Genomic DNA, 15,120 nt, shown 5'->3' with positions numbered 1-15,120 from the left:
GAGCCAATTAATAACCTTGATTTCTATTATTTGCTATTTATTTTTTATATCTTGAACCTTATATTAAGAAATTTAGACATTGCGTGTTGAGTGGGATCAAACTCACAGCCACAGAACACATTTACTCACAGCCGTCACGTTTGCAGTCATAGTTTTAATATAATTCTTTTGCTGCCATCTATAAGTACAATGACTAAATTGCTCATTTTAGTTCTCACGATATTTATTAATTGAAAAGATGGCAGCGCTACCGCATCTATGGAAAGCTTTAAAGGAGTCATTTAGTTTATCTTCCAAATCATAGATGGCGCTACTATGACTTTGTTTTGAAATGACTTCACGAATGCAACGTGCTTAACTGCTTCGCTTGCCGCTTCCGTCCGTTATTTTAGTTTCCTATGAATGCTGGAGTGTGGGAGTTGTTTCGTCACGCACGGAGTTTTGTTCTGAACTCGCGATAAAACTAATTTATGACTTACTTTTAACTTACTTACGTGCGGTTACTGTGAAATAATAGTGTTGTGCTTTTTGTGTATGTTCTCTCATTGGAAAGTAACTTTACGGATAGAACTTTTAAACTTATAAGGTAAGTTTCGAGACTTAACTTTTGTGCAACCTGTCACGCAGGTGTCTCACTCTCAAGTCACTAACCTCCGAGATGAATAAATATATTTTACTTTCCAGATGCGTTGAAAAAAATATAGATTTATTTTTAAAAATAAATTGAAATTTTAAAACAATAAAAAATATTTTTTTAGACATTAATATCTAAAAAATAGTAAGCAATAAAAATAATAATCATTTAAATAAAAAAAAGACTTAACTACTACTGGCAGCTAAACATGTCATTGTTTTTTTAAAGCTTAGATAATAGTTTGAGATGCTTTATTAACACTATTATAGTATTTTTATTTGTAAATTTTTTGTAATTTCGTCGATTTTTGACGATTTAGGTATAAAATGTTTAACATTTTATAGCTGACAATGAAAGATATTAACTTATTTAAGACCTAATATGTATGTGGATTTGTCTTGTATTGTTATTGTTTGGTAAGAAGCAAGATTATTTTAAACGCTACATTTTTTTAAGTACACTAGATTCTAAAATCATATTTTTTTCATAAATTCGTTGGTATAAAATTTGTTGATGAGGCCAGTCCTGGCGCAGTGGCACAAAGTGTGTTGGGTTCGATCTCCACTCGAAGAAATTTTATATTTGTTGAAATTTATATTTACATTTCTTCGTTCTCGTGTCCAGACAAGCGCAACGTTGAGTTCCGCCGCTCATTCAATTCATTCGACTTAATTCATTCGTTGATTGCGATTTCATATTTTTATAAAGCCCTAAATATTACTTGTATTGTGTTTGTTCTTTGTAACTGTTGTTATTAATTACTACTTTACTCTTTGCATTTACTTAAAAATAATATTCATGATTAATTTTGTAGGTGTGTATTTCTTTGAGATGTCCTGTGCGTGTACAAATCCAAGTAACATGTACAAATAAACTTAAGTAATTTATTGGTGTTATGTATGTTATGTACGTCTATGTTGGAAAAGCAACAGCATGGGGTCTATTACTAAATTAAATAACGACTCCAACTGTTCGTGTTCTTCATGTATATTCAAAAGTGAATCGGATCGTCAATCAATAAGAAATTTACTTGCCCGAGGATCTAGAATTGATCGCCTTTATTATGGCAAATATATTCCACGCAGAGAGAAAAAGCTACTGAAAAGATTAGTAAGAACTAAAGCGGTGTACGATGACTTAAGAGCCCAAATTGTTTCTGATAGTACGCTTAGTACTAAAAGAAATAGACAGCCTGTGCCTAGGAATAGATTACTAGCAAAAACTTCGAGCGCATTATTACAATTAGCTAATATGAGAGATGAAAATGCGTTCAGTTCAAAAAATTTAAGTGAATGCTGTAGTTGTTGTAGTTGTTCTTCTAAAATTAACACCGATGATCAATTACCAAAAAGATATAAGCGCAAGCAGCCTTATATTGGTATGTCTAGCGATCGCCACAAAGCGGAGAGGGGTGTGTATGGCGGAAAGAGAGGAGTAAGATTTAAGACTAAGCATATACGATCGGATCCTTGTACTTGCACGTTTAAGTTGAGTGGTTTGCTAAAGAAGTATTCTAAGACGAAATTTAAAAGAAACCGTCCATCTTCGCCACTCCCTGCACCATTCGACTTATCAATGACAGATGAAAATATAAAGCCTAAACGAAGCTTATCGGCGACAGTGCACAAAAACATAAAACGTCAGAAAGAACTTGTGACAGACGCATTTTTGGAAGGTGTTAAAAAGTTAAGTGATTCCAAAACAAAAATACAAGAAAAATTAGAAATCAATGTGAAAAAATCTTTAGAAAAATTGAAGCAAACTATAGAAAAGACAACTAGTAAAAAACACAATAATCAAAAAGTCAACCCAGAAAAGGAGTGTGAATGTCCTGAAAAAGACTTACTGTCACAGATTAAAAAAGATTCCCTTATTAAATTTAAAGACGATTTAAGGAGGAAACAAATAATGAAAGAATTTGAATGTGAACCCGATTGTATCGAAGATACGTGTAAGCCAGAAGAATGCTACCTAAAACTTGGACAGAAGGAAATACGCAAACATAAGCCAAAATTGCGTAAGAATATTGATATTCAAAATGGAATGAATAAGCGTACAGAAATGGTAGGTAAAGCAAAGAAAATTCAAAGTCAACGACTAGAAGGAGCTGCAAGTTCTGGTAATTCTATAACCATAAAGACTAGACCTAAAAAACAAAGGCAAGCAGAAAAAAAAATTAAGAGAAATGTCGAAAATAATCAATCTATCAGAGAAAGAAATTCGAGACAGGCTGTTCGTATTGGATCTTCTTTCTCTTTCAATATCGAATTTTATAAAAATATAAATGCAGCAAATGACAAAATGCCTGCACCAGAATCAAGAGGGTCTCATTCGAGTAAACAATCTTTTCCAATAAAATATAGACAATATAAACCAAAAAAAATTAAAAACTCAAATAGGAAGCGTCGTAATCGGGGCTCACAGAGTGCGGTTAACGTAAAAAAGGCAAAGAAGAAGAGAACTAATTTAAAGAGATGTTTCTGTACTTTATCATTCAAAGGCAATAGAACTAATATCTTTAAAAATAAGGTAATTGATAGCACAAACTCACAAAGGCTAAAGCATACTCAAACTGATGCATATAACGAATACGTCGGTGATGGACTTTCAGAGTCTGAACATAGGAAAAAAAATTATAGAAAAGTAAAAAAGGCGGAAAGGAGTCAACAGGTTTTGCCAAGAGTATGTGATCCTGGTATTTGTATACCTGATCAATGCGATCCATTTAACTGCATAAAACTTATGACTATGAGACACGCAAAAGTCAAAAAACGCTCAGTCACATGTTTTTGTTCTAATAAAACTAAGTCGACTTCTAGTTTAACATCAAGGTTACCTACAACAACAAATTATGTACAGTCAGTTATTACATATACAAAAAGACCTAAAAATGTTAAAAAACAAGTAGTAGAGCCAAAATATATTAAAAAACATGTAGAAAAACCTAAAACTCCTCAAAAACCAATTATTGATGCTACTCGCCAAGCCGTCCGTATTGGATCTTCTTTCAGCTTTAATATCGAATTCTATAAGAATAAGTACCCTCTTTCTGAACAATCCACAATTCATCATAGCGTATCGATGAAACCAAAGCATAAAACAAAGGCTCAAAAAAAACAAATAATACAATACAAAATGATGTCAAAAAACCAAGAAACTTCTAGTCATCATATATCAAGAGCGGTGAAAAGTCGTAAGAACTATAAAAAACACGGATTGAAAAATGATCTTAAAAAATGTTTTTGTACATTAAAATTACAAGAAAATAATTTCTTAAAAAATAAAAAATATAAAAAAATAAGAAAAATGCACTCTACGGCAACTGCGACGGCAGAAAATTCATACTTCAATATTCTTATGATGAACAGAGGTACTAAGATGGACCAAAAGAGAATAAGGTTATTAGAGCCTTTTGAATGTGAACCTTTTGTGTGCGTTCCGGGAGAGTGTGATCCATATTTATGCTTAGAAAGAATAAAACAACGCCATGTACAACTGAAAGACGCCGGTGCGATTACTAAACCACATTTGAGAGAAGAAGGTTCAAGTACAATCCATTCGGAAATATCTTCTAAATTTATTCAGGTTCGACCTAAATTAAGATCAAAACATGAAAATACCTTTACAAGAGCAAAATTACAAAACGTGAAAAGACTAAAGTTTGATGAAAAAATTAGCAACGATTTGGGAGAAAAACAATCAGTAAATATAGGTTCATCGTTTAGTTTTAATATTGAATTTAAAAAAAATAGATTACCCACAACGCTACCTTCGTTACAATATTCTCCTAAAAGAAAAGCTTTGAAAAATAAGAATATCAATAATGAAATATTGAATATTTCCACTCATGACACACACATAGAAAAACCTAGAAGCCATCACAAATCTTCCATGATCCGCCCATTAATAAAGAGGTGTTTCTGTACACTGAACTTACAGAAAAAACATAAACGGCACTTATTGAATAATTTTTTCCCTAATGCAATAAGAAATAATGTTTATACAGTAAACAGAATCTTAACTGAGAAAACATGCCATCATTATAGTTATAATAGAAATAATGATAATGAAATGCATACAAACTATGTCTTTAAAAATAATAATATCATGTCAGTTAATAATCTTCATCCATTTCAATTAAAAGAGTCATCAAGTGTCATCAAAAAAATGTATAACAAGGGAACAATTAAATCTTTGCGTATGTTTCAATCTACGGTCCATATGTTGGAATCTGTAAAAATTAATTCAAAACAGATCTGCTTAAATAAAAACATGGCTCTAATTCCAAGAAAATCTTATCACGCACTTAGAAAATCCTACACTCCCAACCAATGTCAAGATATTCACCATTTTAATAATAGTGAAAACGCAGAAGAAATATCTATATTTTCGCCAGTATCAACTAAAATGCATAAAAACCATTTGTCACAATATTATAAAAAATGTTTTTGTACAATGAATATACATATAGAAAATAAATATAATCATAATAATCTGTACAATACAACATTTACCAATAAAAATCGCAGGAATTACATTCATCCTTACGAATGTGAACCAGGAATATGCGAACCAGGACAATGTGATCCGTATGAATGTATAAAGTGGATTATGAAAAGAGATAAAAGATATAAATCGATAGAAAATAATACTGGTAAAATTGTTAAGCATGCTGGTTCTAGTAATACTTATCCTTTTGCAAGTAAATCAACGAAAACTAGGAAAGAATTACTCTTAAGAAAGAATTTATCAGAAAATCGTAAGGAATTGCTTGACCGTAACAACAGCCGTGTCGTCCGTATTGGCTCTAATTTTAGTTTTGACATAGAGTTTTTTAAGAATTCTAAAATGTTAACAAATAATAATAACATTTATCAACGTACTTTGATGTCACCGTACTCACCAAAACTTAAAAATGAGTCATCAAGACCATTCAAAACTTTGGGAACAAGAATGAACGAACGCAATTATCGTAATATGCAATCACAATCACAACTAACTAGTGGAGCACATAAGGGGTCTGCTACCTTGCCTATGTTAAATAGATGTTTTTGCACTTTGAAACTACATAAAAAAGGAAAGATGTACAAAAAACTTGGACACACACAATATGAAAAGCCTACTCTTTTTTATGACCAAAACTTTAATAAAGTAAAAACTGTTAGTAAAAGTCAAAATACAAAAAAAAATAAGGCATTTACAGCGCCATATCGCCTCCAACCTTACGAATGCGAACCAAATATATGCGATCCAGATAACTGTGATCCATACCAATGTTTGGATATAATGAGAAGGAATAAGAGATATAAGCACGTTAAAAATTTGGGTGTCGATCCTGTAATTTTAAATAAAAATAAATCGGTATATAGTTTAACTACAAAAAATAAATCAAAAGGTTCCCAAGGAAGCCCATATCAAGCCCATATTCCAAAAACTCAACAAAAGTTAAGATTGGGTGGTGTTGAATCTAATTCTATTATTCCATCAAAACAAGCTGTACGTATTGGATCAAATTTTAGTTTTAATATAGAATTTTTTAAAGGTTCTTCTCTTGACGATCGAATTTTAAATGATAATCGCCATATAAAATATATTTCACATTCAAACAATGCGAAACAAGAATACAGTGTAAAGCCAACTAGAGTCCATGAAAAACCTTTAAAAGGTTTAAAACTACAATATCCAAAGCACAAAAAATCTCAAGCGCAAAATTTTGTTAAAAAAACTTCCTCGATGACATCTACTTTTGTAAAACGTTGCTTTTGCACCGCAAAGCTTCAGCGAAGTAACGATAAGAATATCGGTTTAAATTATAAAAAACATCCAAATACATCTTTTTTTACAAAATGTTTATGTTGGTTTAAAGCTCCCCGTTTAAAACAAAAAAACGAGAACATTAAGACTAGAACAAAGAGCATAATGACCGAATATAATACATTAACTACAGACCCCTTACTGCCTTACGAATGCGAGCCTGGTGTATGTATTCCCTATCAATGTGACCCACATAAATGTGATAAAATAATACAAGCTCGAAGAAAAGAAAACTATTTGTATAAGACGGGAAAACAAATTAAACCCATTTTACTACCATATGAATGTGAACCTCTAACTTGCATCCCAGGAGAATGTAACCCTATTGAGTGCTTACAAAGAATAAAGAAAAGAGAATATCAAACTAAGAACTTGGGAACGGTTGCTCGATATCATAAGTATACTACAAGTACAACAACTAGACCAAATACTAAGTCAAGAAATAAAATTAATCAAGTGCACATTAAAAATAATTTAGTTGCACCTAGCGCAACTACAAAGGAAATTTTGGCTTCGAGCGTACCTAATAAGCAAGTTGTAAGAATAGGATCGAAATTTAGTTTTGATATACAATTTTACAAAACTACAAATATACCAGCTTTAAAAGGCGATACGACAGATAAAGGTTTACGACAGATAAAATATAAACCAAAAACAATCACCAAGATACAGAAACCTCAACAAACTTCTGTTCCTCCTGTTATTACTCAGGTGCGTACTAAGCCTATGAACACTGAAGTACACAGTTCAGATCTAAAATCTTTTTATAAGAAATGTTTTTGCATTTTGAAACTAGACAAATTTAAAACCAAACCTAGACCCATAACAAAATCTCTTAAGACGGCTTATTCCAATACTGATAATAATTATTATAATAAACTGAACAAGCAGCAAAAACTACTACCTTATGAATGTGAACCTGGTGTTTGCATACCTGGAATGTGTGATCCGTATGAATGTATAAAACGAATAAATGAACGTAATATGAAAGAGTCCAAGCAACAGACAGAAAATATGTTACGTTCTAAACGAAGAGGAACCACACCAATGAGAAGAAAATCTGTTAAACTACAAATATCGAATTCAATGAAACAAAAAGAGAAACAAAATATTAAAAATTTTCAGAGTAATGATATCAACAAAAACGTTTGTCGTATAGGGTCAGAATTTAGTTTTAACATAGAATTTTTTAAAAATCGTGAGCAAAAACCCGACACACACATTAAAAAGGTTCTAGATAAAGAAAAACATGTTAATAAAATCAATCGAACATCAAATACTAAGTTAATGCGCAATTATGCATTACAATCCAATATACAGCATGAAAATCTTCATAACGTATCAATAGACTCTCCGTTAAAAAGGTGTTTTTGTACGTTAAGACTTAAAAAATTGCCATTTAAATATCGACACCATAAAAATAATTTGATGAAAATAAAACCATCACAAAGGTCCGTTATGTCAAATGTCACGCCTGCTAATTTAAACATATTAAATTCACCTGAAAAATATGAAGAACGTAAAAGAAAATCTCGAGATGCTACTTCCCAGGTAATAAGACAACGTTCTGATAAAAGTAATGGTATGAAAACTCAAAAACATAAAAAAAATATTCAAACAAATCTTATTAATAAGTTTTCAAAACAAAATAATCTTAAATCCAATAAAAGATCAATTGAAGCAAATGAATTTAAAAAACCTTCTAATAAGCAAGCCTTAAAAATAGGTTCAAATGTCAGTTTTCAAATAGATTTTTTTAAGCAAAGGTCACCCAAAACAAAATTTATGAATATCGATCACAATTATGATATTTCAAGGGAAAAGAGGGAGGGGGGCACCTCTAGTAAGCGACGCTATTCTAGTAGTCGAACTTCTCAAGTGAAAAGAATGCAGTCAATAACTAAAGGTTTGCAAGTAAATAAGGTTTTAAAGCGATGTTTCTGTACTTCAGAATTACAAGACAAGAAGTCAATGTCTATAAAGAAAAATATACCTAAATTAGGAATTCATCATTATCCGCAAGTTCTCGAAGTTAGAAGAGTATCGATTCAGAGACAACCAAAGCAAGTTGCACAACAAACAATGGCTCCTATCAGGACAGTTGCGACGCAGTCAAAGAATAAAGCAAAAAAGAAAAAAAGAATTAATAAACAACTTAACTGCTCTTTTTGTGGGCCTTGTGAACACGATAACAGTAATGAGATGGAAACTATTCTTCCTTATACGCCTAAAAAGTTCAATAGATCTAAGAGTAAAACGTTGCTTAATAAACAACAAATAGAAAGTTATCATAACGTTAACAAGAATGCTATAAACAAGAGATTAACCAGAAAAAAAAGTCATAAAGGGATCAATATTGTTAAGTATCCAAAGCACGACACAGATAAAAAAACTGTCTTCAACATGAAAAAATTTTTTTGTCAATGTTTACATTTATTAAGCACCAAAAAAGATGATATTCATCCAATTGAGAAGGTAACTGAAGATTTTGGTTTTTATAAAAATAGTATACCCGCTAATAAATCTAAAGAACTAACAATTGAAGATGCTTTAAAATTATGCCAAAACAAGCGTTGCCCTGTAAAAAAAGTAAAAGAAAATAAGCCATTTTTAAGTGCAAAATATTCTACATTTAACGATGATGACAAAAATTTAAGCTCTACACTAAGGACTAAAAAAAATGCGAATCAAATCAATACTAAAAGTGATTTTTTTCGAGAACAGACTAAAGATGATAAGACAGGGAAAGCTTTGTGTTTATTTTGCCAAAATAAAATGGAAGAACAGATTAACCGAAATAACTTGTCATCGCCCAGGCTGAACGTACGTTTTTTAGATTCTCTTGTTACATCACAGGTTGATTTTTTAGACAGAAAGAAAAGAATTAAAAAACATGTCAAATCAAATCACACTAAATCTCGAGTAAAGAAACGTTGCCGTTCTTGTGGTAGATTAATAAACACAGAAGAGGTACGAAAAGGAGCGGGTGATTATTCTGACACTAAAAGAAAACATCGTAAACGTAGTGAATCGCCTATTGATAAATTAAAACGTATTTTTAGATGTAAAAATTTTTGCAAAGTTCCTGACAACCAAAATACGCACAAACCTGCATTCGAAATGTTATTAAATTCGGATAATTATAATATTATAAATAAAGACGATGTTATGGGTAATTTTGTAAGTCTCAGTGTAGGTAAAAAACATAAAGAATCAAAAAGTAAAAAACACGGGGAGTCTTGTCGATGCTGTATATGTATGTCTAGAAAGAATAAACATATTTCATCAAAGCAAAGACATAATAAACCTCAACCATGTGTTTGTGGAAGCTTAATATGTGCGGAAAAGATTAAAAGTGTATTACCACCTCAAAATAAAAAAAGTCTTTGGAAACCTTGCGTATGTGGAAGTCCAATTTGCAATCGTGAATCTGCTGTTATGAAAGGGATTCCAGCGGACCCAGATCAAATAACGTGTCTTTGCCAAGAACTGGAAGATAAAGAAATTAAAAAACTCAAATCCAAAAAAGAAAAACAAGTATCTAAACAACTCAAGGCACGTTTTAAGCAACAACGTAAAGAAGACGAGATTCGCAGACGTAAACGTAAAGAAATAGACAAGGAAAGAGAGAAACAAATTAATAAAACATCAAGTGATGTAATTTTATTAGCTGAATCATTGATCGACATTAGTAAATTGGGTATTACCGCTTGTTCGGACATATTACGTGGAGTTGTCAGAGTTGCGTCCAATCCGAGACAGGCCATTCGTAGTCTTAAAGATATGAAGCGGAATCCAGAGCTGATTGCACGCAATCTAAATATCGCCATAAGTGACAGCGGTGTAGCGGGTACCATTAGACGAGTACGTCTTAGATGTCTGGCTATGAAAACAATGAAAAAACTAAAACGTCTACTAGAAAGTTTCGCTATAACCAAATTTTTATTGAACATAAATTCCAAGGATCCTAAAAAGCGAATTTTGAAGCCGAAGAGGCAGGTACGTCGCGGTGAACGTCTCGATTTTGGATGCAGCCTTTACATGAGCTCACTTAGAAAGAAGCCCTTCTTATGCCTTTACGATAAATGCCCTTGGCTTTATCCACACATTCTGAGTATTATTCAGTTATATAAACAGTTAAGAGATATGTTGTTGTTTTTACTGGCTGTTGTTTTTTGGAGCCCTTGTATTTTATGCACAGAACTGTGTAGAGCAATGACGTGTTGTTTATTATGCACAGGATAAACCTATGTTCATCATGTTGTATTATGTGAAATAAAGTGATATCTGTTGTTATATTTTATTTAATTGAACGTTTTGATAGTAGTTTGAAAGGTATTAGCCATTTGGTTATATTAACATCATTTGTTTTTTTAGTGTATACAGTGTATATAGATACATATCTACTACTGTGTGGTTACAAATGTGATTTCATACAAATTGAGTTCAATAATAAATGGTAAAAAATATAATGTCTTAAATTTAGGTATATTTGGTACAAATGGTATTTATCATGCAATTGTTCATTGATCATAAAAATGCACCCTATGGTTCAATGACCGAAGCCACGGAATTTCGGGGGTGGATTATAGTAGAACATTTATTAAAGTGACCCTTATATAAAAAGTATGCATGCATATTCATAAAACATATTACAAAGTAAATAAAAATATGTTTATTACAAAAAAATAAAATTATAAATAATTATATAGATAATACCGAATAGGCCAACTAGGTATTAAACGTATTATTTAGTGTTTGAAATTATAAAGACTACCCCTAATTGAAATTGAAGAAAATTGAAATTTTTGTGTATATTTTTAAAATCGTGAAATCTTTTCTCCAGCAAAAATTTGAAGCATAAATAACAAAATAATAATAAAAAATCTTGAAGAATAGAAATATATAAATGTATTCATAGGGAATAAATAATTAGGCACATAATAAAGTAGCATTAATTATTTAGTATGACCAAGAAAAAAGTTGGCTATCCAAAAATGAAGTCGGAACGAGACACAGTAAGTTGAAAGTGCGAAAACAAAAGAGAGGTATATCGACCAAACCCTCAAAAGTGAGAGGGAGCCGCCACCCTCTTTATAACTCAGAGGGGAGGACCCTTGCACGTACTACCCTTAGTACACCGTACCATACCGCATGCATTCACTATTGATCTGGGCTTTTTGGACCCATCTAATTTTGTTTTTGACCTATCAGTCCTCTTTTAGGGTTGTTCAGGAATACATTGAATAGTTTGTATAGTTTTGAATTTCAATGGATTTTTTTATTTGAAATAGATTTGTTTTATTTAGGTTCCTACTTATTTATAAAATATATGATTTGCCATTTTATTGATATTTGTATGTTTTGCCGTTAAATATACGGCAAAACCGTTTGAAAATGTTTGAAAATAATACAACAGCCTACTGTAATATTATATACAAAATATTATTATAATTAAATCACAATTAAGTAAACTGTTAGTGAACATGAGAGATTTCATTCACGTGGCGTCGGATCCCACAACAAATTCACAGATTTGTATAAATTTGCATATTGCCAGTACCCGCTATATAGTAACAGTGTACGCGTGACATTCTGGATTTACACTATTTTACATTAATATTCACACTACTATTAGTTATCTTATTTTTCCAAACTAAATATTGAAAATAAAAGTATATGTTTACACATAAAAAAAATCTAATATAATTTTGGAGGAAAGTGAAAAATCATGATTAATTATTATTTATTATTAATAATTATCACTTAATAGTAGAGTTTTTATTCAACAACCACGTACAAAATGTATTTATATTTAACACTAAAACCTTTATTAATTTATAAATCGTTCCCAACTCGGAAATCGATCTTGAGGTGTCATTTTCATTCATAAATTTTAATCTGTGAATGAAAACAACGACATCTTAAGATCGATCTCAGGGTTGTGAGCGGTTTTTATGTGTACATCAAGTCACTTTATAATAAATTTAAGCGTGTGTTAATTTTATTTCAGTTTAAATCGTACAAAATTAAATAATCTATAACAATAATGGTTTAATTATAAAACTAATTTAAAAAATCTTTCAAGTATTCGTATTTTTATATCCCCTATAAAGTTAACGAAAGTTGGCGTGATTCACTCAAATGAGTGAATGACAACACTTTGTTAAACTTGGGGGACTCGGAATTGGTGTTCGTTTTGCCATAACACTTAAGAATATTTGATTATTTTTAATTCACGCATCTCCTTCACTTTAAAAAGTAGGCAGAAAAATGAAATTACATACAACAATTCTCCAAATTCCATCTATTTACAGATTTGTTTAACTCATTTTAAGTAGAAAGATTCCGGAGGAACAGGTGAGTATATTAATTAAGTAACTCTGAAAGTAATAATTGTCGTAACCATGTTATTTCGACAAAAGAAACGTAATTAGTTACAATCGTACATCTCATTGCGAAAATCCCTTTTGCAATGTTTTATTGACAAAATTCAATTATCCTCGAATTATATATAAAATTTATACCATTTTACAGTAAAAACACTGAAAACGTTTGCGGTCGAGATGCCATGTACCGACTACCGACATGCGCGCAATGTACGGCGTTAAGAATTTATACCTACGGCTTATAACTCAATTAATATGGCTGTGTTCGTTCACAGTGAAATTCTGTTATAATTTTGCTTTCAATTAATTTAATTATTTATATAAATTGTGTAATTATACTGTTATACTTAGTTTTGTTATTTAAGTTTTTAGAGGAGCAGAGGGTTGTTTCTGTTGGTTATTTTAACTCAAATATTTAACCTACACTAATAGAAGAATAAGAAAGTCTGAAAGAACATGGGAATACAAAACAGACATTCCAATCTCGTAGCTTAACAAAAAAAACACAACCCATATTACAATTTCATTTTCGTAGCACAAGTTACCTACAGTTACGCATATATCTATTGCAAATATTGTTTTTATTTTATTTTATAGCTTAAAGCAGAATTTTAACTAGATCTCTTTTTAACATGTATTCTCTTATAGGTACATTCTTCTTCCTCCATTCTCTATTCAACGAGTAATTGAAGTTGTAGTCCTAACAACAGAAAAGAAGAATACTTGTCACTAAAAGTCTTCTCCGTGTCCATCATAGATAATTTAAACATGAATTGTTTTGTGTAGCAATAACGTCGCACGTCAGATGACTCTCGCCTAATACGTCCTCGGTCCACCCCATCACTTCGCTATATTTGAAAATGTCATTTGAATAATTTCTGCGGGGAATATTAATGGAGGCTCAATCCTTATTATAATGAAGTCTGGGAGGTTGATTAGTGACACTTCCACGCGTTGCCAGTAAATGGATTTGATGCGATAAAAAATTTAATCAAAGTTTAAATCTCACTAGAGATTTGGTACTTCAGGAGTAATCGTTGAATGGCTTAAGTAATTTTGCTGGCAATGTTGTTAATAACAAAAAGCTTTTAAAAAAATCTACTTTTAACAATAATAAATTACTAAATTACAACTACAATATTAACATAAAGCTAACATATTATTCTTGTAGTTCGAATTGAATAAGATTAACAATAACAATATAGCTATAAGATATATTGAAACAAAAACCATTTTCATTTATATAATTCCTAAAGGCTTAAGATAAGAAATACAAACCGACATTTGTATGCGAGCTGTAAGGTTCCAGATTTAATATTACCCAAAACGGCGTTGATGCGATAACTTCACTAAGTAGATGTGTAACTTACCAGATTTACTTAGTTTCTACAAATTGGAGCTTTGGGATGGAAGTAGCGGATTATAAATATTGTTCAGATTTTCTATACGTTTCTCCAAATTTAGCTTTAGTAGAACGTATAGTATATTTAAGTTTTTTTAATTTAAACAGGATCACTAAATTGAAATAATTTTTTAAAAAGATTTCATTATAAATAATGATATGGTCATAGCAATTTGTAGAGAGAACATAGTGAAGGATTTTTCCAATCTCTCTCCGCTTCAATTAAGTTTTCACTTAATTAATTAAGTTCTGTATAACTAAACTAGAGAGACGAAATATTTGTGTCAGTCAGATTTTAAAACAAACTTTATTTTTATTTAATGGAATAAAAGGGATATATTGCAATTTGATAGCGTCCACCAATCGTCAATTCAGTTTCTAAACACTATTCGTGTAAAAAAAAATAATAATATTAAAAATAGACTATAATTCTTGAAAATTAGACTACCATTAAGTAAAATTATCCCTTAACGAGTTGAGCTTTTAAGCATTTTGTTTTACGCCAACCAAAAACTTTCCTCCCCAAAAGAAACATAACTCTGAAGCGTTCCCGCCAAAACAGCCAACATGGCGGAGCGCGTCTTTTTACGACTTCCATGAAAATTATGGCCTTGTACGTACGTACGTTAACTTTTATACTTCGTGTAGATCCACATAGGGTGTTAAAGTTTTATTACTATAGACAAAAATATGCATCGCATTTTTTTTTATTTTCCCTTGTGCTTTACAAATTGATTAAAATATAAAAATGCTCACAATCTGGTGTGAAGGCCACGTAGCTCATAAGCTTAGAGTGAGCAAAAGGGCCGGTTCTATTCCTGCTAAGTTGAAATTAATAGTCATTTTATGTGTAAACTTGTAAATAAAGTTATTTATATGAA

The 15,120-nt window shown here is 31.1% G+C and overlaps 3 protein-coding genes across 11 annotated transcripts in view; 2 read left to right on the top strand and 1 right to left on the bottom strand.

Moving 5' to 3' along the window:
- The window catches only part of LOC146532460 (calcyphosin-like protein), a 43,339-nt gene that overhangs the window by 14,642 nt on the left and 13,577 nt on the right, over positions 1-15,120 (bottom strand). The window lies entirely within an intron of this gene.
- stan (Protocadherin-like wing polarity protein stan) overlaps positions 397-15,120 on the top strand; it is a 144,096-nt gene continuing 129,372 nt past the window's right edge. For 6 of the 9 annotated variants that reach the window (XR_014878630.1, XR_014878629.1, XM_085195932.1 and 3 more), the window contains exon 1: positions 397-586. The gene's annotated coding sequence lies outside the window, so the exon portion shown is untranslated. The remainder of the gene's footprint in view (positions 587-15,120) is intronic. The other 3 variants (XM_085195933.1, XM_085195931.1, XM_085195930.1) reach the window with 1 other exon arrangement.
- Positions 1,476-10,693, top strand: LOC146532461 (uncharacterized). Its single transcript, XM_085196623.1, has one exon. The coding sequence runs from the start codon at positions 1,568-1,570 to the stop codon at positions 10,691-10,693; it is 9,126 nt and encodes a 3,041-aa protein (XP_085052749.1). The 5' UTR covers positions 1,476-1,567.

This window comes from Heliconius melpomene, chromosome 13 (genome assembly GCF_056956725.1).
Source record: "Heliconius melpomene rosina isolate 202511_hmr_F chromosome 13, ASM5695672v1, whole genome shotgun sequence".
Classification (NCBI taxonomy): domain Eukaryota; kingdom Metazoa; phylum Arthropoda; class Insecta; order Lepidoptera; family Nymphalidae; genus Heliconius; species Heliconius melpomene.
The sequence above is the reverse complement of the archived record's forward strand: the minus strand, read 5'-3'. Positions and strand labels throughout refer to the sequence as shown.

What these genes read in the sequence shown, in the direction of transcription:
- LOC146532461 (XM_085196623.1), top strand. Translation starts at nt 1,568, where the DNA reads ATGGGGTCTATTACTAAATTAAATAACGACTCCAACTGTTCGTGTTCT.